At 36.6% G+C, this 27,935-nt stretch overlaps 1 protein-coding gene across 3 annotated transcripts in view; it reads left to right on the top strand.

Moving 5' to 3' along the window:
- Window positions 1–27,935, top strand: part of Kiaa1210 (KIAA1210 ortholog) — a 58,334-nt gene that overhangs the window by 5,407 nt on the left and 24,992 nt on the right. For all 3 annotated transcript variants that reach the window (XM_013507699.1, XM_013507700.1, XM_005410451.1), the window contains exons 3-6: window positions 3,180–3,348; window positions 13,353–13,479; window positions 13,779–13,886; window positions 16,581–16,736. In XM_013507699.1, coding sequence (XP_013363153.1) covers window positions 3,180–3,348; window positions 13,353–13,479; window positions 13,779–13,886; window positions 16,581–16,736 — 560 coding nt within the window. The remainder of the gene's footprint in view (window positions 1–3,179; window positions 3,349–13,352; window positions 13,480–13,778; window positions 13,887–16,580; window positions 16,737–27,935) is intronic.

A 27,935-nucleotide genomic window follows, 5' to 3' on the forward strand; every position in this document is an offset into this window, starting at 1 on the left:
GAGAGGGACAGAGAGAGTGGAGAAGAGGGAGAGAGAAAGGGAGCAATGGGGACAGGGAGAGAGAGGGGGGAGAGGGAGAGAGAGAGGGGGAGAGAGAGAGAGAGAGAGTTTGCAAGTCCAAATTCTGTAGCTGTACATTTCTTACTTCCTTGCTGTGGTTTTCAAGGCTAGAAGGGCAACAGTCACCATGTTTTGAAGCATAGTGAATGTTCATAACATTCTTTATACTATGTTCTGAGCATAAAGTTGCTTGGCTTTAAGAAGGCTAGGAGGAGGAGATCCACTTATCAAGAATCATTAAATCTTGTTTCTTCTGTTTTTGAAAAATGGCAACCTCCTCAAAGGCTAAATTATACTCTGTTTCTTCCTGTTCATGAGAGCACCTCTGCTCAACTCATCCTCCCTGATAGGAATTATTTAGTGACAGTGGAACTGGCTCAGACTGGCCTGGGAGACCGACTGTGACTCTTCCCATGTTGGTACAAGTGTTGGTAGCTTCAAACTGCCCGTGGTAGAGAATTTAGATCCCACAAACGGACAAATAACACAGATCAAGGCATTTTCCCCAGACAGCCAGTTGTTATACATTTTCTAGCACAAAACTATGAAACTGTCAGTGTAGTAAAACAGAACAACTTCACAGTTTGATAGATTTTAGAAATCATTTGTGGGTGGGGAGATTAAGAGAGAAGGCCAAAGAACAAAACAGCTGATTTTCAAGCCAGTCTCCTCTGCACTTCCAAGAACCTTCACATGGAAGCCTCACGGTAGTGCTGGGAGGTCAAGTATCATTTTGAAATTTTTAAGTTATTATCATAAAAATTAGTTTATTTTTCTGAAAAAATTAAAGAAGGGAACTTGGGGAAGGACTGCATACTGTTGTATTTTCATCTTTATTTTTTCTGTCTAGGTAGAATTGCCAACACGACCCTATGTAGGCATATCCTAGTAGATAAGAAATTGCCCATCTTGTCCAAACCAGAAGTTACTTAAGCAGCAATTATCAAGCAAACACTCCTATAGTCTTTCATTTCCCCACCCATGATGGCTGTGCTTCTAATCATGCATATTTTAGACTTCACTATTGAGTTAGAAGCATGGAATTGCTTCTAATGAACACAGATAGAATTGATTCTAGTCTTTAGGAACAAGTATTGAGTCCCTATTGCCAGCACACATTTATTGAACACTTAATACAGGCAAGATCCTATGCTAAGCTCTATATCTATGTTATTCACAACTCACATCAACTCCAGTAATGACTAGTATTTAAATTACAGGATGCTAAGGACAATTCTATTCAGAGATCTCAAATCAAGGGAAGTGACCAACTGTATTCTGTATTCTGCACCTATCATTGTATTTAGGTGTCTCTTGAGTGATATTGGCTTCCTTGTACTGTGCTAGTCCTTACAGGGGTGCTAAGGAGGGCCTTCCTATCACCCGGATATGAGAGAAAAAGCTAAGACTTAGGGTCTATATCTTATTCCTTTCTCTTTGATACTTAAAACATAGTAAGTGCTTGACCTTAATGAATATTTTTGATTCGATGAATGAATGAATGAATAGACTAGAGAGTGTTAAAATGTAAAACTTGTGATGGTAACATTTAAGTTTTAGGTATCCAAAGAAAAATAAGAGGCCTGAATTCTACTGATTGGTGGGAAACTGGATATATGTCAGGCCTTTCTAACAGGTAGGTGCAGGAGTAATTAGAACACAGGTAAGGCATAACATTTCAGAGCCAGAGAGACTGCTAGGTCGCATTTCCCAGAGTTCGCTTTGCCAGACATTCTTCTTACACACATTTGGGAGGTAGCATTGTCGCCTGGTTTCATGGAGCTTCACTGTATACATCAGCATTTTGAAGTTTTAGAAATGTCTTGTTGGAAAGCAGATCACTGAACTTTGTCTAACTGAACATTTTTCAGATTGACTGGTCTGTGGATTCCTTTTTCATGTAACAAAACTTATGAGCATCCTTCCAAATACTCTTTGTCCGATACTGATCCAGTGCAATCCCTTCATCTTCCTGCTGAGTCCCATAAAGTTTGTGTAAGTTACCCAAGGGAAGGTCACAGAGCTAGTTGATATCAGATTCAAGCCTACTATTCTATAGTTTTCAGAGCCTTGGGTGGTGCTTGCCATTACACCATCACATCTTCCACTGTTGAGAGCTGGGATGACACACCTGAGTTGGTAAACTGCTGCATGCAAAAACAGTAAGAACTAATTCATTCCCTCTGGCAAGTGTAGCACGAATCCCCTCCCCTTTCTCCTTATCTGCTGGGCCCTGACGAGGATACGCATTATGTATGTGCTTACTAGGAAACTAAGGAAAGCCAAAACAGACAGAACCTCAGGAGCATTTTCCTCACTGTTGCCCTGGTAATTATTATAGATATAACAAACTTTCATTTATCACATATTCAAAGGGTGGCAACCTTGTAGATAACCCAAACTGACTGGGAATAGTTGAACAAGACACAAAATACACAACACACACACACACACACACACACACACACACACAAACCCTTTGGTACCTGACTCTGACATAGCTTTTGCACAGGCAGTGTCTTTGTCTAGGCAACTCCTTCTTCTTTTTTATTCCCAACCCTCTCCTTTGCTCAGAAGCCCCTGCCACACAGGCCAGCTGCACCTACTCTTTGGGTTTGCATTCTTGCAGCACTCAGGTGGAGAGTTTCGTCTCCCACTTGGATTTCCGAGGGGTCTGAAGGGTTTTCACATGTGGAAGCTTGGATCCCCCCCACTGATTTCCAATGACTCCAGCCACTGAGGTGCCGTCAAGGGGGGCCAAGTGCTTACACTGGCTCAGTCATCTCTTCACACCAATGAACTTCTTAGGACGAGGAAGAGGAGAGTATGTGTTAACAGTTGAAATTGGGAGGCAAGTGGGTACCTTGTGAGTTTGAGCTGAATAGAGGCTGCTAGAGCTCACAAGCTGTGGCCTGGGCTGCTTCTTTCATAAGCAACTCATGTCCTTGGTTACTGAGTTCCTAAGAGAGGCACAAGCAAATGAATGCTGCTGCACAAACTGGAGCCAAAATGCGTAAGCCCCTGGGGTTGTAGTTCTCATTCTTGTCATGCAAGCTGTCTATTTTCCTGCTTTCCCTTATTCCATCATACTCTGCCACACTTCCATTGCTCACTTTCAGGAAAGAAGAAATCCAAATTAAAATCCTTGAAGAGCCTTTTTGTCAAGAAGAAGAGAAAAGAGACTGAAGATCCTGAGGAACACAGGATGTTAAGGCCAAGCTTCTCCAGCAGCAGTCTCACCATCTCTTCTCTGGAACTAATCCAGGAAGGTGAATCAACTGTCGCTAGGTAAGCTGAGATGGAGTGGGCGGGGCATGGCTGGGGTGGACAGCTAGATCTAAGTTCCCTTTTGGTGCCCAAGTCACCAGTGAATTTTTGGTCTTAGGGACTTTTGGCTTCCCTTCTTCTGAAGGCCACACTTGTAGCCTTTGCCAGTGCCGCTGTGTCCAGGGGACCTCTGCCTTGTGTGCACATGCATGCTTGCTGCCTGGGCTGCACGGCTCAATGAGATAGAGTGTGGTGAATACACACCCCGTTCCTTCCTGGGTGAGAGGGTGCAGATAGATTAGGGAAACCATTCCTGTCACTGCTAGAATAACTTGTGATGTGGGACCTATTGTGAAGGAGGAATTGGAAGCATATTTCAACTAGTAAGGAAGGATGACCAATGTCTTTCAAAAAGTTAAGTCTTGCCTAGACTACAGATCTGGTTGAGGAGGTCCAGATCTCATAATGATTAAAGTCCCAGAGAGCAAGATCATTTAGCTGGAGGGACAGGAGCAGAGGGACTTAAGTAGGAAATCGTTGTGTTGCTGTAAATCCATTCTCCCTCTACCCAGGAGACTGGGAGAAATGTTGTAACTGGTCTCAAAGGGTATGGGGAAGAATGTCTCTCAGCCATCACTGTCATCCCTATGCAAAGCTTTATCTGTAATGCCTCCATTTCAACATCCTGTCACGTTCTTTCATCTGGACACATAGTACCCCCAGCCATATCTGGATCAGTGGATCTCCCCCATGGGGTTTTACTTGGGTCTGTTCTCCTGGTCTCACACACAGACTTCTCTGGACTCCCCCCCAGAATTCACCAGTTCTGTTAGTCATCCTCACAAGGCTTTGCTTAGTGGTAATGGGACAGCTAGCTACCATGTTATACTGCCCAGTAAAGGCCTCCCACACTTCCTGTGACATAATCGCCTGACAGCACATAGAGTTCTGTAAGAAAGATCTCATGAATGCATCAAATGTGAGGATTTTTAGAAAGTCTTACCAGTGGGAGAGATAGTTTTAGACAGAGGAGCTATTTCGTACCTCACAAATAATGCCATTAGAAAATATTGCCTTACAGCTCTAAGTAAGACTAAACTAAAACCCTGCCAAACAGGTTTTTATGGGGTATGGAGGGAGAGGTATTCAGGGCTGCTCTGCATTGTCTCTGCAAGTTGGTAAGAACTGTTGCTACTAAAGTTCCATATTTTCTTTTACTTGTACCTTCCCCTTCAACAATAGTCTGTTTGCTCTGATATATTCTTCACATTAAGAAGCATGTTAGCACGTGTGTCTGGGAGGGGGAGGGAGAGTCTTTGTTGGCTGGGTTCATAAATTAACTTTAAAGTATAATTTAGTGGTCTAAAGTTCATCCCCAACCTCACTCTCTTGCTCAATATACTACAGAAGAAACCCTGGATAATGCCACTCAGGAATTAGAAAGGGAGATCAGCTTTGTTCATTCACTGAAAGAATCAGTCATAACAAAATGTATAGCCAGCCCTCCCCTGGTTTGTACAGTAGAACCAGTATGTGTTTCTAAGATTGTAGTGATATGTCTAAAGGAATGGAAAAATCCCATTCCTTCATTTGATTCTTTAATGGGTGTTACTGTAATATGTTTATGGGCCTTAGTTAAAAATGAGATTTTGTTTGGAGTTTTAGATGTTTTTCTTTTTGTCTGCAGGTAGCAGACCAGTGAGTCCTGGATATGTTCAGTGGGCAAGGATTTTTCATTTCTGACAAACTTGGTTACACATGGTGCTACCATAATCTTTTGATCAGATGGAGCCTGGCACTATAGAGCTAATTCAACAGCTACTTTCTCGCTGATGTACAGCATGAAAATGAGAGAGATTTCTAAGCTCACCCATAACCTAAGATTTCCTTGGATTTTATTTTTTTGAGCATAAAACAGGCAGGAAGGTACAGTAGTTACAGATGCTACACTGGTGCTGAACCTGATTCAAGCCAACAGGTCATAGAGCAGTACTGGATGAAGGTGTGCATGTGTGCGTAACGAGCAGACATGTGTTCAGAGATGTCTTGAAACATTTCCATCCTGAGGCCCAATCACTCCTACATGCCCATTAAGGATTTACCTTGGAGAGTCACATTAGTTTTCTCCTGGACTGTTCTTATAGTAAAGCAGAGAGTGTTTCCTTCACGGGGCAACCTGGGCATCGATTTTACATGGAAAAGGTAGGCGGTAATTTAGTACAAAGTAGTACACATCTCCTTCCTAAACTTTTTTGCTGGTCCACAAGCCACCTTAGAGTGAGTTACATTTTAATCCTCATAACATGAGATTTTCATGAGCATGTAGACCAAGTGCAGGTGCCACCTCCAGACAGACTCACAATGACCCAATGAATACTAGCTCTACAATGCACAAGCTGCTTCTCTAGTTACTGTTTAAAGGTTGTCTTTTTTGCGCATGCCTGTAATTCCAGCACACAGGAGGCTGAGGCAGGAGGATAACTGTGAGTTCAAGGCCAGCCTGAACTGCATAGTGAGACCATATCTCAAAAAAATCAAAATAAATACACACATACACACATACATACATACATACGTACATACATACATAAAGGTTGTCTTTTTAAAAGAGCCAACCTGTAAGTTTGATTTTGTAAGAAAAAGAAGTACAAAAAAGTACTAAATGTAAAATTTATTTTATCTAATTTTAGAACATTTCCACTCCTCCCTAAAAGAACTCTCCTACCTATCAACATTCAGTCTCCATCCTCTTTACTGCCATCCTAGCCCTGAGCAATCAGTCATTAATCTATACCCTGCCTCTACAAGTTTTGCTTCTTCCTGACATTTCATATAAGTAGAATCATACAAAGTCACCCTTATTTCATTTAACATGTTTTCTTTCTTTTTTTGCTACATGTATTCCCTTTATTTGAAAGATTACTTGGTGCACTTTAAGTACATAAAGTACACTATATTAAATGTGCAGTAAATACGTGTATATATATATCTATATATATATCTGTTTACAGCTAAAACTATAACCCACATCAAGATACTGAAAATTGATTTTATATATGAATGCCATGTTATTTACCACATAAAGTCTTTTAAGTGTGAAATATCCGATAATATTCTTATTTCTGCCAAATAAGGATGTTTCTATTTCTATGGTCTAAAGTAGTGGTGGTGAACCTACGGCACGTGTGCTGCAGTGGGCACGCAGAGCCCTCTCCGCGGCCATGTGAGCCAAGTTGCCCCATTCACCTGAGCATTGAATAACAATTGTTTTTTCTAAACTAAAATCTCAGTATTCAGGTTTCATTCCAGAGTTGGTACTTTGTGATAAATAAGTGGGTTTGGGGTTGTAGTTTGGGTACTCGATCCCTGAAACGTTTGCCATCACTGACTTAAACAGTTTCTATTACCTTTAAATCCTTTTAACAATTACTTTATACAAATGTTGATATCTAGGATCAGAGATTGATTTTTGACTCAATATGGATCTTATTAATTGGGGACTTAACTAGTTTATGAGATAATTTACCTCTACCAGTCAGTCTCTTCAGATAATTTTACAGCTTCCTTGCTATTGTTTTTCTATTTTTTTCCTGGTTTTCTTTTCTTATTTGTTTATTTGTTTTTCTTTTCTCAATTCTCAAAATTTGGAATGAATATATTTTGTTTTTATTCCTGAGTCAATGAAAATTTGACTTACAGGAGCTACCATCTGAGGCAGTAATGATTTTCCCAGTTCAGGATATTGAATGTTGTATCTACCACTCTCCAACCAATGCTTTGGAAATTTTCTTCTCATACTTTCAGCATTAACATTATGGACAAGGGGCTGGGGATATAGCTCAGTGGCATAAGCACCTGTCTGGCAAGCGTAAGGTCCTGAGTTTAATTCCTGGTACCACACACACAAAAAAAAGATTAAAGTAAACACTAAGGACAAACTTGCTAATTTTTTCCTCTGTAATTAAACATAAGGGAAATAAAGCTGAGCCATTTTCCAATTTTGTCAGATTAACATTTAGGATCCCCTTACTTGTCCACAGTGGCAAAGCACTTTTATTTTACATACATTTGGCTTAACAACTTGCATCCTTATCTATAATACTGCATAGCCAAAATAAAACAATATGTATTTGCACAACACATTGAATATTTATGATGCTCTTTGGTAATTTATAACCACATAAACCAAAAATGTTTAGATCTAGCTTACAAATTTAGTTTTACTACCCTATATACTTCTTAACTAGTTTTAATGCTTACCATAAAATCTTTCATACAATTGCCTTACTATTCTCTAGTTATTTTTAATTCTTGTTCTCTGTTGGCTACAGTAAATCATTCAGCAAAATTTTCAAAGAAAGTTATTGGTTGATAAGCTTCTTAACACCTGAATATCTGAGAATGTCTTCCAGTTGCCTTCACATGGAAATAGTAACCTAGCAGGGTATATGATTTTTAGTTCAAAATTATCTTCCCTTAAAACTCTGTGGGTAATATTCTATTGTCTTCTAACATTTACAATTGCAAGAGAAAAATTTGAGGTCCACGTGACACCTTCCCCCTTTTTTGGTAACTTGCTCTCTCTGTCTGGATACTTGCAAAAGGTTTTCTTCATCCTTGAAATTAAAAAAAAGTCAATTGCATATGTTTAGGTGTTGCTTTTTTCCATTAATTTTTAAAGGTATCCCATGAGCTTTATCCATATGTAACCCTACTTTGTTCTTTATCTCTGGAAATTTCTATCCAATTAATTCTTTAATTATTGTTTCAACTTCACTTGCTTTGTCCTTGTTTCAGGTATTCCTTTTATGCATAGATGCATCTCCTGAATCAACCTTCTACATCTCTTTTTCTCCCTTTTTTAAAGTCTTGACTTGTTTGTCTGTCTTCTGTGCATTCTGTGAGAATTTCTCTTGCTTGCCATTTACTTCAGTAATTCCATTTTCTGGCCAGTCTCACTTACATATTTCCATTAATTTAAGCCAGAGAAAACTTCCAACACTATCTGCTTTATCACTGAGCACATGTCTTTAATACCATCTATTAAGAGACGTTCAATACTTTCTATCTCTTCTATGGAGATCGATATATCCCTTTCAAGAGGAGGCATTTTCTTGATTTCTTTTTTCAGTTTCCTTCTTCTGAACTGCAGTATCATGACCTTTTCAACTGCTCTTGTTAGCAGTGGGGTCCAAAAGTTAAACACAATCTTCCAAACATGAAGCAAAATTTAAGAACATCCAAAATGGTCCTTAGAAGGTTTTCAAGGGTCACCCATGTTCTATCATGTAACCTGCCTGCTTTCTTTTCTCTCCCTTCCACTTCCTTTTTCCATCGCTTCTTTTCCTTTCTTCCATCCTCTGTCCCACCTCTTTCCCTTCGTTCCTTCCTGTCACGTTTAATCTCATCTTCTATGTATATACACATAATTTCCCTAAATAGGATTATTTCATAATTTTGTATCTTTATATAAAAGATTTATTGAAATATAACTTACATGCTGCAAAAACTCTACCTTTTTGGGTGTGCATCCTTCACATCCCAAATGGGGAACATTTTATTGTCCCTCAAAGAAACTCTGTACCCATTGACAGTCATTCTCCCTTTTCCCTCTTCCCTTGTCAATTACTAATATGCTTTCTGTCTCTATAAAGGGAATAATATAACACTTGGCCTTTTTTTACTGGCTTCTTTTACTTAGCGTAATGTTTTCAAAGGTGATCTATGTAGAATTATGCATCAAATATTTCATTTATTTTGGTTAACACTGTTGTTGTATATAATTCACATACCATACAATTTACCCTTTGAAATTTCATAATTCATTAGCTGGTTAGTATATTTACAGAGAGCTGTGAAACCATTGTTAGAATCAATTTTAGAACATTTTCATCACCTCAGAAACTCTGAACTCTTTTGGGAATATACTCAGGAGAGGTATAGCTGAGTCAAATAGAATATTCCTGAAAGAGTTAAACACCTCATACTATAGCGACACATGCATACCCGTGTTTACAGCAGTGCAATTTCCAGGAGCTAAGGTCTGGCAGCAGTCCAGATGCCTATTAACACATGAATGGACAAAGAAAATGCGTTACACAATGGGATATCATTTATCCATAAAGAAGAATAAAAGCATGTCATTTGCAGGAAAATGTTTCGAGACCATAGTGTTAAGTAAAATAAGACAGACATGGAAGGTCAAATATTGCAGGTTTCTCTTCTATGAGAAACCTAAAATATAAATAAACAAAAGATTAAAATAAGGGAGAAATGGTAGGAAACAAAAAGGTGTACTTTTTGGAGGTGGGGGAGGAGACTAGGTGGTGGGTTAGGGAGGGAGGTAAAGGAATTGAAAATGATTACGATATGTTATATACGTATACGAATTCCCCAAAACAAATGTAACCATTATGTATTACAAATACACACTAATTAAAAAACTTAATTTTCCAACCAAAAACATAAGTTTTGTGTCCAAAAAAGAACAAAATCATGTCATTTTCAGAAAATGGTTGGATCTAGAGATCATCATGTTAAGTCAGATAAACTAGGCTCAGGGGAAAACAAGAAACTGTACTACCCATTTAGCAATTTTCTTTATTAGCCTCTACCTCAGCCCTTGGAAACTGTTAATTTGATTTCTATCTCTATGCATTTACCTGTTCTGGACATTTAATATCAACAGCACTTGTATCTAACTTATTCACTTAACATAATGTTTTATAGGTTCATTGGTGTTGTAACTTGCATCAGAAGTTTTACTACTGAATAGCACTATTCGAATATACCACATTTTATCCATTCATCAGTTGATAGCTATTGGGGTGTTTTCACCTTTGAGCTGTTCCAAATAATGTTGCTATCAATATTTGTGTACAACCTTTGAGACAGATATATGCTTTTCTTCTCTTGATTGTATGCATAGGAGTGGAATTACTGTCAAATGATCAAATAATAAGTGTATGTTTAAACTTTTGAGAGATCACCAGACTAATCTCCAAAGTGGTTTACTATTTAACATTACCACTAAATGTAAATGCAGTGTATGGGGGGTTTCCAATTTCTCCACAGCCTTGCCAACACTTAGTTATCTGAATCTTTTATTCCAGCCACTTCAGTGGGCTTGAAATAGTATCTCATTATGGTTTTAATTTGTATACCCTTGTTGACTGATGGTGTTAAGGACCTTTCCATGTGATCTTATCCATCTGTACATCTTCTATGGAGAAATGTATATTCATATATTTTGTTCATTTTTAGTTGGTTATTTATCTTTTTATTATTGAATTACTTAATTCAGTAATGAGAGCTCTTAGTAAGAGTTTATCTTCATATATTCTAGATAGAAATCCCTTGTCAGATATATGATTTGCAAATGTACTTTCCCATTACGTATCTTTTCATTTTCTTGCTTGTAACCTTTGAAGAGCAATTATTTGGTACTAGGGATCGCAAGGCCTCACACATGCTACGCAGGTGTCTACCACTGAGCTGCATACTCAGCCCACAGATATTTTTAAATGTGTTGAAATCTGATTATCTTTTTGTTGTTGTTGCTTAAGCTTTTCATGTCCTATCTAGGAATCCATTGCCCAATCTAGGAAAATTCACCATTATGTCTTCCTTTGAGTATTTTATAGTTCTAGCTCTTATATTTAGGTCTTTGATCCATTTTGAATTAATTTTTATATATGGTATGAAATACAGATGCATATTTATTTTGCATGTAGATATCCAGTTGCCCCAGCACAATTTGTTGTAAACACTATTCTTTGCCATACTCAGATAAGAGATACTATATGGTATTTAAGTTTATGTGTCTGATTTATTTCACTCAACATTATATTTTTCCAGGTGCATCCATTCACCTACAGAGATCTCAAAATTTTTCTTCTTTACAGTAGAGTAGTATTCCATTATGGATAGATACCACACAAAATAAGATGAATAATATCAACAATGAAAACAGGGAAAAGGGATTTAAAGGAGGTGGGAGGGAGGCGGAAGGGAAGGAGAAGAGGACTACAAAAAAGGACCAAGTTATGTTATGTACATGTACAGCTTCCCAAGATGATTGTAAACTGCATATACTGCAAACACGTACTAATTAACAAAAAAAATGACTATTCTTACCCCCACTAACTGGTCTTGATATCCTTGTTGCAAATCAAATATGGGTGTATGGGTTTATTTCTGAGCTCTCAACTCTATTCCATTCATCTATAGGTCTATCTTTATACCAGTACTTCATTGTCTTGGAATTGGAATATCAATAAAAATTGCATTGAATTTGTAGATCAATTTGTGGAGTATTACCATCTTGACAAGATTAAATCTTCCAACCCATGAACATGGGATAACCTTACATTTATTTAGGGCTTTCTTTAATTTATTTCAGCAGTGTTTTTCAATTTTCAGAGTATAAGTTTTGTACATCTTTTGTTAAATTTATTCCTAAGTATGTTATTCTTTTCATGCTATTGCAAGTGGAAGCATTTCTTAATTTCCTTTTCAGATTTTTCGTTGCAAGTATATAGAAATATAATTTAGGAGTATTGGTTTTATACCTTGCAACCTTGCTCAAGTCATTCATTAGTACTTTTAGTGGATTTCTTAAGAGATTTTATGTACACAATCATGTCATCTGTGAGTAGAGATAATTTTCCTCTTCTTTTATATTCTGGATACATTACATTTCATTTTCTTATCAAATTTTCCTAGCTATTACCTCCAATGCAAAATCGAATTAAGGTAGTAAAAGCATTCATCTTTGTGCTGTTCTTGATCTTTAGATGGAAAATATCCAGTCTTTCATCATCAAGTACGATATTTGCTGTGGTTTTTTTTGTTTGTTTGTTTCTTGTTATAAATGTCCTCTATCAAGGTGGAGTGCATTTGATGGAAATGGCGTTAGCTGGGTTTATTCTGCAGCTGTTGAAATCATCATGTGGTGTTTGTTTTTATTCTATTGATATAGTATATTGTATGTATTGATTTTGATGTTAAACTAACTTTACATTCCTTGCAGATGTTATTTTGTTTCAGTAAATACTCCTTTGTATATGTTACTGGATTCAGTTTGCTAGTATTTTACTGAGGAGTTTTGCATCTGTATTTATAATATGTACTGGTCTGTAGTTTTTTTATCGTGATTCCTTTGCTTTAAATTTTAAAATGTAAAATATATCATCATGTCGCAATGAAATCTTTTGTGCCTTTAACTTTTTATTTATTTCTAACGTTTCCCTGATTTTCCTTAACACATAATTGTGATCAAACTAAATTGGTTCCATTCATAGTCAGAAGGGGTTTCCAACTGGGTTTACAAGGCTGGAGATAAGAGGGGCATGGATGGTATATGACATGAACTTGAAAAGAGGACAGATGTATCACAGATCTGCTGTGTGAAACAGGAGAAAAACCTGCTGAATGAAAATCTCCTACATCTTGGTAGATTTTTGATATTTTAAAACAAATCAATTATAGTATATGTGCTGTCAAAGCAAGCACTAAAACAATTTAAAACAGACACTGAAGAAAAAACTGGGTGTGAGAGATCTTTGATAACCATCCATTCTCCAGAATTGCATTATAAAATTGCATATTTTAAATGGGTGAATTGAATGCTATGTAAACTACATTTCAATGAAACTTTTATATAAGAGACATGTTCATAATATAAAGAATTAAAATCATTCAGAAGTATGTAAGTAGGAAATGGAAATCCTTCTCCTCCTAGTGTCATTCTGCATCTAGCACTAACAATTTGGTGGATATCCTTCCAGATGCTTGTCTTTGAACAAAACTTATAGATGTATGTAATATATGTGTATATATTAAGTGGGTACATACTACTTTTTATTTTTTCACTTCATAGCTTATGGACAGCTTTCTGTATCAGTACATATGCCTCCCTACATTCCTTCTGAGGTATCTCTGGCAAACTATGTTGTGAATATACATTTGTCTTCAGTACCTGTGGCCCTTAGCCTGTTTTTACAGGACCTTTTCTTTCTCTCCAGAAGCAAGAGCAGCATGGGGAACAAAGCCCTATCCCATGAGAGCATCTTCATGTCAGATACTGAGCTTGAAATTTCAGCAAGTGAAATAAGCTCTTCTAGAAAGTTCCGAAGAAGCAAAACTCTGCGGGTAACAGTGGAATTGAATATCAGTGTCTAATTAGCATACTTCTCTTCCATCCCCTGCTTTTACTAAAAAGTGTGTCCTGGGAGTGGATTGCCCTTGCTTCTTAGCTAATTCCACTCTACAAGGGTATTATTAGCACTGAATGACAAGATGTATAACTTACCTATTGCCCAGCACAGAGTGTTGGCTGCTATTACCATATTTACTTATCTTACATCCCAATAGCATTTTCATAATTTGGGCAGTGATGTACACTGTTGATGTTTTAGCAGTCCACCTTCTGAGTTTTCTCTCTTCCACAGCGATCTAAGGCTTTCAAAATTCTGACTAGAAGCAGAGCTGTGTCTGGATCTACACCTCGATATGTGCCCAGAAGCGGAGTCTGGGTTGCAGATTCCAAGATCACTGAGGTGATAAGAATAGAATTGTTCAGAGCATGGGGCAGCTAAGTCAGACAGATCTGTGCTGAATTTTCTGCCACTTACTGATGTGTGACCTTGGGTTAGTTGTTTAACCTCTCTGAGACTTCCTTTCCTTATCTATAATGAATTTGGCATTAATATTTATCTCAAACTGTTGTTTATGAGGACTCAATGAAGATTTGAGAAATCATTCAAACTCACCCAGGTAATAAGTTGTAGACTTGGAAATCTGACACAGATATGTTAACCTCAAAATCCATGGTCTTTTCACTGGTCCATTTCCTGAGATGCTCAAATCCCTTTACTTGTCTGGAAAAGACACATATTCAGCCCTAATAAAATGTAGTATATACATAAGATAATGTCTTACCTTCAGCTAATTATAAACTATAAAAGACAGCTGTTGCTCACTCAGACTCCTCTGGAACTCTGAACTAGAAATGCTCCAGATAGAGCTGGAGATGTTGCCAGGGAGTCAACCCTTCCCAGCTGCCTCTTCCTTCTCTCAGCACAGGGGTGGAATTAAGCCCTGTGTAACTAGGGAGGCCATACAAGGAAGAGAACTTCTCCACTGGAATGCTTGTCATTTTGCATGTGGCAGAATGTAAGTGGGAGGACTGGAGGTTTAGCCCAGTGTAGGGCACTTGCTCACCATGCAGGAGGCCCTAGATTCAATCCCCATTACCTCAAAAACCACAAAAAGTAAGTGGGGCTTATTTCTGACATGTCTGCTAAATTCCTCACACACTTGCTCTCGTTTCTGCACAGCAACCTCTGTTAAGCCAGGCATGGTGACACATACCTGTAATCCTAGCTCTCTGAGAGGCTGAGGCAGGAAAATTGCCAGTTTGAGCCTAGTCTGGGCAATTTAGTGACTTACCATATTAACACTGTCTCATAATGAAAAATAAAAGAAAGGGCTGAGGATGTAGCTCACTGCGAAGATACGGGGTTCAATCATGTACTGCAAAACAAAACTAAACTAAACTAAAAAATGCCGGGACTGAGCCAGTCTTACTCCCTGCCAGATAGTCACCTTTGAAGTTTTAGGAATGTGGGTGCCTAGATTACTAAGACATTTTATCTTCTCTTTACTTGATCACACGTAATTAAGAAGATGTGATAGCACATTATTAACATTCTCCTGCTGTTAAATCTAATTAAATCCTTTCATTTAGGAAAACAAGAGTATAAGGCAGTTTTTCCATATGGCTCTCAGGCCCAACTCTCCCTCTGCAGCTCTTCTTAAGGAAGTAGGCACACCATATGTTCTGATTGCTACCTTTAAACTTCCTGAACTTGGCCTTCAGTGTGGAACCTCTGCTTCCTGGCCCTTATAGGAAGGAGACAAGAGTGCACAGTGGTGAAGAACCCAGCCTTTCAAGCTGACCAGACTTGAAAAAAGCTTACCTTGGCGCTAAGAGAACTAGCACCAGTTATATCTGTTATTACAGCTGAGTTTCAGCATAGCTGATCTGGTCTCTTCCCACTAGCTCCTGATGGAGTCTCACAAGTGTTGTAAGTCCATGTTTTCGGAATCAGATGTAGCACATTACAGACACTTATCCAATATTTGCTAAGGATAGAATCAGGCATTCTGATCCACATCAAGAGGACCATGGTAGGGACCAATGTCTCCAAGTAAAGTGTACCATGATCTTTAAACTTAGAATTAACTAAACTAGTCTACTGAGCTCCAAAAAAACCCAAATGATGATTTTGTTAAATCTTTTTAAGAAACTAAAACTAGATCTGAAGCTGCCTCTCTTTCTTTCTTCCATATTTCCTTTATTCCTCTCTCCCTCCTTTCCTTCCTTCCTTCCTCTCTTCCTAAATTAGTCTGCTAAATCCCCAAAAGAACCTAATGACCAAGTTTTATCCCCTTAGGACTAGGTTTATCACTTCTTTACTTTCCCCTCCCCTCCCCTCCCTCCCCTCCTCTGCTCTCCTCTGCTCTCCTCTGCTCTCCTCTGCTCTCCTCTGCTCTCCTCTCCTCTCCTCTCCTCTCCTCTCCTCTTCTTTGCTTTTCTCTCCCCTCCTTCCTTCTCTTACTTCTTTCCAGGGTTCAAACCCAGGGCCTCATACATGCTAGGTGAGTGCTCTGTCTCTGAGCTATACCCTAGCCATACATCTGTAAATTTTCTTAAAATCTTTGAAAAATAAATCTGGGCATTTTTAAAAAAAATAAATGTTGACAAGCTTAAGATAAGCAATCACCATGATCAGATTCTGGTCCAGAAAATTCCTGGAATAATAGGAGCAAGGAATGTCACTTTTCATGCCAGTCCCAGGCTCAGATTCTCCCCACAGATTCACCTTACCAAGAACTGGACTTTATACAAGACACAAAATTAAAACAAAAATCAAAATCAAGCAAGATTTTTAGTTAATACTAGTAAGGAGATAACACTGGAATTCTGGTTTGGATCACATAAGCAACTTGAAGTTTCTGCCTTTGGGGATTGGCAAAAGTGTGCAGCAACTCAGGTTAACCAAAGCTGTTAGTCTTTGCTTTAGGTAGATACTAGAAATGAAGGCAGGGCAGTAAGTCATTCTTTCCTGGGCCTATTTTTTTCCTATGAGGTTTTTATTTCTCCAACAATTAAGGAATGAGACAACAGCAGTAATCTGGGAGAAATCATGCAATGTTCAACTTTTTCCTTCTCTTCCCCTCTTTGACAGATCCCACCACTGCATCCATGCCAACGCAGCCTCAGCCCACCTCTTATCCAATCTGACAAAATTTCTAAGGAATTTGAAGAGTTCTCTGTTGATGATGAGTTACCTGACAGCCAAGAAATGAAGGTTTCGTCACACAAGCTCTTGACAGCAAAGAAGGTATTCGCTACATTCTAAGAGATGAGTTGAGAGAGAGTCCCCCATCACAGACATAATTTCTTCTTGCATTCTCTTTTCTACTGCTATAGCTCAAAGTAATGGGGAAGTTAGAGTGATTATTTGTTTTGGGAAGGAACTGCCACTCTTGGCTTTTGTTTTACACTTTGGTTTCCATTTTCCATCCAATCTCACAAATCTAACACTCACTATTTTCATTTTTAAACAATGGAGGACAGTTTTTCAGAAAAAGTAGTAGTTTGCAGGTGTTTTCAGTTATTTTATCAAAACAAAAATAGTGATGTTTTGAAGTACTGGGAACTGAACTCAAAGTCTTAACACTGAGTTACATCCCAAGGCTTTTTTACGTTTATTTTTTTATTTTGAAACAGTTTCATTAAGTTGCTAAATTGCCTATGCTGAGCTCAAATTTGCAATCCTTTTACCTTAGCCTATCAGAGTGTGAGATTACAAGAGTGTGCCACTAACCTCAGTTTAAAAAAAAAATAGAGATTTTTAGTGCAAAGCCTCTTTACTTTCCAATTCAAAAATCTCAAAGGTTCAGGCATGTGACATTATTTGACAGACATACCTCCAAATGAAAAATCAGTTGGCACATGAGAGGCTATGTCTGTATGTTTATCTTCAGGTCTGCTAACCAAGTAAAATCTATCACCAATTGGAAAATTAGTAGATTTTACTCATATCAACACTTTCATTTTCGAATTTAATTTAATTAGTTGGGTTATACTTGGAAAGGATTTCAGACTGATACAGATTTTAGAATAATTAATCTTGGGAACTAAAAAGTAAACAGAATCAATTTATAATGAAAATTACTGGTTAGTATTATGGATTAGTATTATGGATTAGATCTAAAATGTCCCCCAAAAGTTTCCTCTGTCCAAAGGTGGAGCCTAGTCAGAAAAGGTAGGCCACTGAGGCATCTTTTTGTTCCCAGATGCTCTTTCTCTTTCTGCTTCCTGGTCCCATGAAATGTGCCGTTTTTCTCTACCATTCCTGTCTATCATGCTGTTTCTGTCCTAGAGTCAGCTGACCATAGACTGAACCCACTAGAACTATGAGCCAAATAAATCTCTCCCACTTTAAACTGCACATTTCAGATATTTCGTCCCAGGAACAGGAAAGGGACTAGTACCACCAGTCAGAATAAGACACTACTTTGTTGTTAGAAGATCCTATGAATGGAAACAACCTTTGGTTATATATGTAAAAAAATAGGCTAGGATCTAAAATACAGACTGACGGGGCTGGGGATTTAGCTCAGCGGCAAAGCGCCTGCCTGGCAAGTGCAAGGCCGTGAGTTCGGTTCCCGGTACCGGAGAAAAACCAAAAATAAAAAATAAAAAATAAAATAAAATAAAATAAAATAAAATAAAATACAGACTGACAATAGATGGATATTCATTGAGTTATGGATTTGGGACATAATTATACATATTTTCTGCAAAATACCACTAAATCAGGTGAGTTGGAATGGACAGTCTGAATAGGTAGAAGAATTGAATTAAATAGTATTTTTATTGTGGGAAAATACAGATGACATAAAATTTACCATTTTAACCATTTTAGAATCTATAATTCAGTGACATTACATGCATTCACAATGTCATACAAGCATCACCACTATCTAGGTCCAGAACTTATTTGGTTCTCTCAAATGGAAACCCAGTACCTATTAAGCAATGATATGCCATTCCTATCTTCTCATAAGACCCTGACAACTAATTTGCTTTCTGTATTTTCCTATTCTGTTCATTTCGTATAAAAGGAATCATTCAGTATGTGGCTTTTGTGACTGGGTTGTTTCAATTAGCATAATGTTTTTGAGATTCATTCACATCATAGCGTGTATCAGAACTTCATTCTTATTTATTGTTTCATAATACTCCGTTGTATGAGGTACCATGATTTGTTTAGCTCTTCATCCATTGATGGACATTTGTGTCCCATCTAATTTTTGGCTATTATGGATAGTGCTATGATAGCATTGTGAACATTCATGTACAAGTTTTTGTTTCAACACCTATTTGCAATTTTGGGGGGTATATACCTAGGGATATAATTGGTAGGTCATGTGGTAATTATATGTTTGAGTTTCTGAGGAATCACCAAAGCATTTCCCCAGTAACTATACCACTTTGTATTACATTCCCACCAGCAATGTATGAGAGTTCTAATCTCTCCACATCATAGCCAGTACTTGTTATTTTCCTTTATAAAAAAATTACAATCATGCTAGTGGATATGAAGTAGTAAACTCTTTGTGGTTTTGACTTGCATCTTTCTAGTGACTAATGACTAATGATATTGAGCATCTTCACTTGTGCTTGTTGGCCATTTGTATATCTTCTTTGGAGAAATATTTACTCAAGTCTTTTGCCCATTAACTAATTGGGTTGTCATTTGTTGTTGAGTCATAAGAGTTCTTTATATATTGTGAACACCAGACCTTTATCCAATACGTAATTTGTGAATGCTATAGTTTCCCCATTTTGTGAGTTGCCTATTAACTTTCTTTCTTCATTGTGGTTGAACTACAACTTTTAAAAATTTTTTGATTAAGTCCAACTTTTCTATTTTTTCTTTCACTATTTGTGCCTCTGATATCATATCTAGTTGCAAGATCTAAGATCATAATGTTTACCTTTGTTTACTTCTAGGATTTTGATGGATTAGCTCTTACATATAGGCCTTTGGTTTATTTCAAGTTAATTTTGTATGTGGTGTGAGGTAAGGATGTGATTTTATTCTTTTTCATGTGGATACAGTTGTCCCAGCACCAATGTTGAAAAAAATATTTATTTTCCATTGAAATTTTTTGTTGTCCTTGTTGAAAATCAATTGCCTTTAGATGAACAGATTTATTTCTGGATTCTTAATTCTATTATTTATCTATAAATCTATTCTTACAGTACTGTGCTGTGTTGATTACTATAGTTTTGTAGTAACTTTTGAAATTAGGAAGTAGAAGTTCTCCAATTTTGTTCCTTTTCAAGATTGTTTTGGCTATTCAGGGTCCCTTGTAATTCCCTATCTGATTCACTTTTCCATATCTTCGAAAAGGACTACTGGAGTTTTGGTAAGAATTACATGGAATTTGTAGTTCTCTTTGGGAGGTATCAAACCATGAATATATGATTTTATTGAGGTTTGAAAAATTTCTTTCAGTTATATTTTGAAGTTATATTGTATAAGCCTTGCTTTTCCTTGGTTTAGTTTATTCTTAAATATTTTATTGTTTTGATGCTATTGCAAGTGAAAGTCTTTTGTTAATTCCCTTTATGGATGTATCATGTTTATAAATACAACTCATTTTTGTATGTTGATCATGTATCCTTCAACCTTGATGAATTCATTTGTTAGTTTTAATATGTTCATAGAGATTCCTTGGGACTTTTCTGTACATAAAATTCTGCCAACTGTGAATAGTTTTATGTTCATCTCCAATTTGGTATTTTTTCTTTTTTGTACCAGGAATCAAACTCAGGACCTTGGGCTTGTCAGGCAAAAACTGTGCTGCTGAACTATATCCCCAGCCCTTCATCTCCAATTTGGATAGCTTTTGTTTCTTTTTATTGCCTAATTGCTCTGGCTAGACCTTCCAGTAGGATGTTGAATAGAAGTGGCAAAAACAGATATCCTTGTCTTGTTCCTGATCTTAAGGGAAAGCTTCTAGTCTTTCACAATTAAGCATGTTACTGGTAGATATTTTTCATGTATACCTTCTAGATCTAGTTTATTAAGGGCTTCTTTTTTACAGCGAAAAGATGTTAGATTTTGTTAAATGCTTTTTTCTGCATCAATTGGGAAGATCATATCTTTATTCATTTTGTTAATGTGCTATATTACATGAAATATTTTTTATATGTTGAGCCATCCTTGCAATCGTTAGATAAATACCAGGTAGTCACAATTTATAATCTTCTTATTGTTCTGTTGGATGTGGTTTGCTAGTATGTTTGCATGTGTTTACAAAAGGGCAGTTGGCCTATAGCATTCTGTTCTTGTCTCCTTTATCTGACTTTGATATGGTAATGCAAGACTCAGAATCAGTTAGAAAGTACAGGTATTCCTCTTGTTCTCTTGGGGGAAAATTTTGTGAAAGATTGATACTGATTCTTTAAAGTGTGGTAGAATTCATCAGCAGAGCATCTGGTTTTGGTGTTTTCTTTATTGTGAAGTTTTGATTACAGATTCAATCTTTTTACATGTTTTGGTTTATTCAGATTTTTCGTTTCTTCTTGAATCAGATTTGGCAATTTGGGTGTTTCTAGAAATTTATCCTTTTTATCTGGGTTATGTAATGTGCTGGCATACAAATGTTAATAATACTGTCTTATAATTCTTTTTTATTTCTTTGAGATCAGCAGTAATGTTCCCACATTCTGATTAGAGTAATTTGTATCTTCTATCATTTTCCCTTTTCAGTCTAGGGAAAACTTGTCAATTTTTTTGAAGAAAAGACTTTTGGTTTTGTTGATTTTCTCTATCATTTTTTATGTCTTTTACTTTATTTATTTCTGCTTTAATCTGTATTATTTCTTTCCTTCTACTAGTTTGAGTTTTGATTTTTCTTCTTTTTCCAGCATTTTAAAGTAGAGATATTTTATAATTTTATAATTACATAAAATTTTATATGTTTTACAATTTTCCTTTTGTTTTATTCTTTAACCATCTTTTCTTTTTATTTTATTCTTTTCAGTTTAAATTTTTTTTGTTAGTACGTGTTTTAATTACCGAATCACTACATCTCATGTGGGATTTGGTGTATATAAATACTACATCTTAATTTGTTTTTCATTCCCTTTCCCTTCCTTCTGATATAGGGGAGAAAAACCCCAACCTGAATGGTATCTGGGATGAGTTTGTGTTCTCTAAAATTGAAGAATGAATTTTGGGAACAACGGAGGTTAAGAGCAGAATATATTTATTGAGGGAAAGAAAGCTTTTGTCAGAGAGAGGGACAGAAGTGGGGCCGGAGTACGTTGCCCAGGAATCTGTCTTTTCTAGAGACTTTTATAGAGCAAAATCATAAGGTGAGGCGGGTCCAAGGTGGAAAACATGGGAACTTGATAGGTGAGCATGGGGTGGGACAAAACTATGGTTAACCAATAAGATTACAAGTATAATCGTTCAGATAAAATTGATTAAATTGGGATCAAATGGGGAAGCAAGTCACATAGCAAGCGGACATAAATACAGAACAGGGGCCTTTATTGTAGGGGGTTCGGTTAATGACTCTTCCTGGCTTTTTCAAGGTGATTGATACCTATTTAGAATATGAATCCCTGAGGTCCATCCCTAGGGAAGTATGTATGCGCATCTGTGTAATCTTTTGTCTACAGCTGGAGGTGTCTGTCTCCCCCACAGTTGCAAGATATCTCATCTTCTGTGCTGGTTCCTTTGAGGGCCTGGCCCTATCTGGGCCTATAATATTTCTAATATTTCTGTCTAACTCAGCTGTCTATAACACTTCCACACACCCCCATCCATCTCTTGAACCCCTTACCATTTGAACAAAATCTATCTCCCTATTTCCTGTTATCTATCTTTTATTTTGCTCTTTACTTATATTTGGGGTTCCTATCTAAGGGAAACCATGTAGTATTTAAGATTGTCTGACTTATTTCACTTAAAATTATACGCTAAAGTTACATTCATTGTTCTACAAATGACTCAAGTTTATCTATCATTATGGCAGAGTAGTATTCCATTATGTATAAAAACCACGTTTGCTTTATCCATTTATCTGTTGATGGACATAAAGGCTGCTTCCAAGAATTAGCTAGTATGGATTGTGTTGCTATAAACATGGGTATGCATGGATCATTGTAACATGATATCTTTAACTGTCCTAGGTAAATACCTAGAAAGGGAATAGCAGGGTCAAATGGAATTTCTATTGTTAGACTTTTGAGGAATCTCCATACTGATTTCCATAGTGGTTTAACCAGTTTACATTCCCACCAACAATGTAGAAGTGTTCCTTTTCCCTGTAGCCTTGCCAGCACTTGTTGTTATTTGCTTTCTTAATGATAGCCATTCTTTCTGGAGTGAGATAGAAGCTCCGTGTTGTTTTAATTTGCACCTCTTTGATGGCCAGCCATGTTGAACATTTTTTTCATGTATTTATTAGCCATTTGTACCTCTTCATCTATTGATTTTCCATCTTTTGGTTTGGTCTTTATTTGGGGGGTTTAATTCTTTTGAGTTCTGTATATATTCTCAATATTAGTCTTCTGTCTGGGGAATAGCTGGCAAAAATCTTTTCCCATTCTGTAGGCTGTCTCCTTACTCTTGTTTGTTTCCTTTGCTCTGCAGAAGCTTTTAAATATGGTATGATCCCATTTGTTGATTCTGGGTACTTTCTTGTGGTATTAGGGTTCAGAAAGTCCTTGCCCAGGGCTATGTCTTCAAGAGTTTTACCTATTTTTTTATTTTAAAGAGAAAAAAATAAAACAAAATTTCAGAACAAGATAGTAGAAGGGTAACAATGGTTAATCCATTGCATATTGTTATCTTTAAATTAGTTACTCAAGTTTTATGTATTTTATCTGCCAGCAGATTGTTTCTGCTTTAACACTTAGATCTTTGATCTATTTTGACTTTGATTGAGTACATGGCGAGATCTGTTTTATCTTCTGTAAGTGGATATTCAATTTTCCAAGCACCAGTTACTAAAGAGGCTATCTTTCCTCCAATATATATTTTTGGCTGCTCTGTTAAAGATCAAATAGCTGAATGTGACTAGCTGTGATCCTGCATTCTCTTTCCTGTTCCATTGATTTGCAGGTCTGTTTTGTGCTAGTACATGCTGCTTTTATAACTATTGCTTTGTAGTATAATTTAAAATCTGGGATTGTGATGCCTCCTACTTTGCTCTTGGGAACCAGGATTGTTTTTGTTATTCTGGGTCTTTTCTGGCTCCATAAAAATTTTAGGATTCCTTTCTGTAGCTCTGTAGCAAATGCTGTTGGTATTTTCATTAAGATTGTGTTAAATACATATGGGGGCATGGCTGTGCTCCTGATCTCCTATGACAGTGAAGGCTTAAATAAAAGAGACAAGCAATATGTCTTTGGGGTCCAGGAAGGTCAGAATTCTCTTGGAGCTAAAACAAAGACTTCTCTAGATTGCCCCTATTTGTTGGGTCCTTAACAATTCAGGGGGCTGCAGGAAGTGGAGGGCACATCTGAGGCAAAAGTCCATGAAAATGAGCATGCCTTATGAAACAAAGGATCAAAGACATTCTAAGAAGTAAATTTTGCTAATTGAGAGAACTGTCTTATCTCTTAGTTTGGAAGTGATTGCTCTGAAATACGGAGTGAGAGCCCATTGTGTCCTCGTCTACCTCAGCTGTGGTGTTATCCTGTCTTCAGAACACTGTGGTCTGCAATTTAACCCTTACACAGCCCAGTCCCCCAAAAATCTGTATATCAGTTTTGGAAATTTAACCACTTTTACTATACTAGTTTTCTGTATCCAGGAACAGGGATACCTTTCCATTTTCTAGTGTTCACTTTGAACTCCTTTTTCATGGTAGCATAGTTTTCACTGTAGAGCTCTTTCATTTCCTTGGTTAGGTTAATTGCTAAATAATTTTTTTTAAATTTATTTTTTTTTTTTTGGTTTTTCTCCAGTACCGGGAACTGAACTCACATGCTAAATAATTTTTAATGGTATTGTGAATGGTATTCTTTTCCTAATTTCTTTCTCAGTGAGTTCATTAGTGGTATATAGGAATGCTGTTTATTTTCCTGTGTTTATTTATGGCCTACTACATTGCTGAATTTGGTTGTTAATTCTAGGAGTCTTTTAATGGAGGTTTCTTTAGGGTGTCTGCTAGGAATAGGATCATGTTGTCTGCAAAAATGATAATTTGAGTTCTTTCTCTTCTATACACATCACTTTTATTTTTTTCTGTTCCTTGATTGTTACGCTTAATGTTTTGAGTACTGTATTAAACAGGAATGTTGATATTAGATGTCTTTGCCTTGTTCATGATTTCACAGGGAAAACTTTCAGCTTTTCTTCAGTTAATATAATGCAGGTAATAGATTTCTCATGAAACACTTTATCAAATTAATATAAGGTTCTTCTGTACCAATTTTCTTCAAGTTTTTATCACACCTGAATGTTGGATTTTGTCAAAGGCTTTATCTGTGTCTACTAAGATGATCATATGATTTTCATCCTTGTTTCTGTTTATATGATGTAGCCCATGTATTGATTTGTGTATATTGAACCATTCTTTCATCCTTAGGATGAACCCTACTTGGTCATCATGTATGATCTTTCTGATCATTTGTTGCATTTTTCTTGCCAGCATCTTATTCGGGATTTTTATATCTATGTTCATTAAAGATATTTACCTGTAGCTCTAATTTTTTGGTTGGATCCCTGTCTGGTTTTGGAATTAGGATAATGCTAGCTTCCAGGAATGATTTTGGGAGTATTACTTCCTTCTCAATTTCATCAGAAAGTTTGAGGAGTATTAATATAGAATCTTCCCTAAAGTTCTTGTAGAATTCAGCAGTACACCGTTAAGATCTGCTTAGTTGGTATGATTTTTTAAAATTATTGCTTCAATTTCATTGCCCGTTACTGAGTTATTCATGGTGTTTATATCTTCTTGGTTCAGTTTTGGTAATTCATGCGTGTGTAAAAATCTATCCATTTCTTCTGACTTCTCCAATTTATTGGTGTACAATTTTGTGAAATAATTGCTAATAATCTTTTGGATTTGGTCAATGTCCGTTTTTTTTTTTTTTTTTTGGTTTTTCTCTGGTACCGGGAACTGAACTCACGACCTTGCACTTGCCAGGCAGGCGCTTTTGCTGCTGAGCTAAATCCCCAGCCCCTTCAATGTCCATTTTGATTTCACCTTTTTCATTGCATTGATTTGGATCTCTCCTTTCTCTTCATGAGATTGGCTAAGGCCTTGTTTATTTCATTTATTCTTTTGTAGAACCAATTCTTCATTTTGTTGATTCTTTGCATCTTTTTCTTTAGTTTCCATTTCTTTGATTTCTGCTTCGATCTTTAAAATTTCCTTTCTTGTACTTGCTTTGGATTTAGATCATTCTTATTTCTGAAGGATATTTAGATACATCATTAGGATACTTACTTGGGCTTGCTTTGTTTTTGTGATGTGGGCATTCACAATTATAAACTTCCCTCTTAGGACTGCTTTCATTATGTCTTACAAACTGATATGCTTTACTGGCATTATCATTTAATTCTAGAAACTGTCTCACTTCTTCCTTGATTTCTTCTGTGACCCACTCATTACTCATGAGTGTATTGTTTAATTTCCATACATTTACATAATTCATATGGTTTCTTTTGCCATTCAGTTTTATTTTCATTACACTATGATCTGATAATATGTATGGTACAATTTTGATTGTTTTGTATTTACTTAAGTATACTTTATTGGCTAAAATGTTGTCTATTTTGGAGAAAGCCTCATGTACTACTGAGAAGAATATGTATTCCATTGTTGTTGAGTAGAATGCTCTGTAGATACCTATTAAGTCCATTTGTTCAAAAGTTTTGTTCATCTCTGATATTGTTTTCTTGGTCTTTGCCTATTTGACCTGTCTATTTGTGACAGTGGAGTATTGGGGCTCCCACTGTAATTATATTTTTGCTTATCTGATCTTTCATGTCCAGTAGTACTTGTTTTATGAATTTAGGAATGCCTTTGTTCAGTGTATATATGTTAATAATTATCGCTTCCTGTTCATTTTTCCCTTAACCAATATGTAGTGACATTCTTTGCTACTCTTGATCAGTTTTGATTTGAAGTCTAGTTTGTGAAAATAAAATAGCTATTCTGCTGGGTTTGGGGTTTCCATTGCATTGAATAGTGTTTTCTACCCCTTGGTTTTTAGTCTATGAATTTCTTTTAGGGTTAGATGTGTTTCTTTCCTAAAATATACTATTGCATTTTGTTTCTTGATCCATTCTACCAACCTTTGTCCTTTGACTGGGGAATTGAGACCATTCACATCAGGAGGTATTGCTGACTTATGCTCTCATTGCATTTTTTTTTCCTGTTGCTGATTTCTTTTTTTTCTTTCCTGCTTAACTGCTCACTCTACCTGATGTATTCATTCTATTTGACCGTTTGGCACTTTGAGCTTCCTTGCCTCTTTTTAGGATATACCTGAGAATTTTCTGGAGTGTTAATTTAGTGGTTTTGAACTTCTGTATCATAGAAATGGTTTGTTTCTCCATCAGTTTCTGAAAGATAATTTTACAGAATATATTAGCTTGCATTGGAAGCTTTCTTTTAGAGCCTGAACCACTTCACTCCAAGCTTTTCTGGCTTTTGTGTTGAGCAGTCTGCTGTAATTTTAACGAGTTTTCCTTTGTAAGTGATTCATTGGTTTTCTCTAACAGATTTTAACATTCTGTTCTTGTGTTGGACTTGTGTGAATTTGACAACGATGTGTTGTAGAGCAGTCCTTTTCTGATTGTGGCTATTTGGAATATTGTGACTATCTGCCTGATTTATCTCTGTGTTAAATTCTTATCCCATATTTTAGGAGTTTTCTGCTATCATTCCTGTAAACAGGCTTCATGCTTCTTGTGCTGTCTTCTGACTTTTTGATTGGCCCAATTAATCTTAGATTATTCTTCTTTATGTCACCTAGAAGCTGTTGGATCTATTTTTCATGTTCTCGTATTATTTTTAAGGTATCTCTTATTAATTGGTCTTTGACACTCACCCTGTCTTCTAGTTCTCACACTCTATCCGCACATTGGTCATGTCTGCTGCCCATAGTTTTGATAGAGCTTTTAATCTCTTGAATTTCTGCTTGATAACTTCTAATAGACTTTGTTTATTTTCAGTGCTGGGCATTCATGTTTTGTATCATTTTGTTTAGCTCTGGTAGCTTTTTATTAGTGTCTTCTACAGGCTTGCTGATTGCTTCATTACTAGGCTCATTATCTGTTTAGTTGTGTCTTATTTATACTTCTTATTTATATGCTATTCATCGGTTTTTCATTCCCTCTGTTGTCTTTTTGAATAATTCATCTGTGGGGCATTTCATTTCCTCCCCTCCATGCCCTGTGGGTCAATTTTGAGGGGGTTAGGAATTTTTGGAGGCATTTTATTGTTCTTTCTTTTTCTTTCTTTCTTTCTTTCTCCTCCTCCTCCTCCTCCTC

This window comes from Chinchilla lanigera, unplaced genomic scaffold (assembly GCF_000276665.1).
Source record: "Chinchilla lanigera isolate Chin_1 unplaced genomic scaffold, ChiLan1.0 scaffold00133, whole genome shotgun sequence".
In the NCBI taxonomy this organism is placed as follows: Eukaryota; Metazoa; Chordata; class Mammalia; order Rodentia; family Chinchillidae; genus Chinchilla; species Chinchilla lanigera.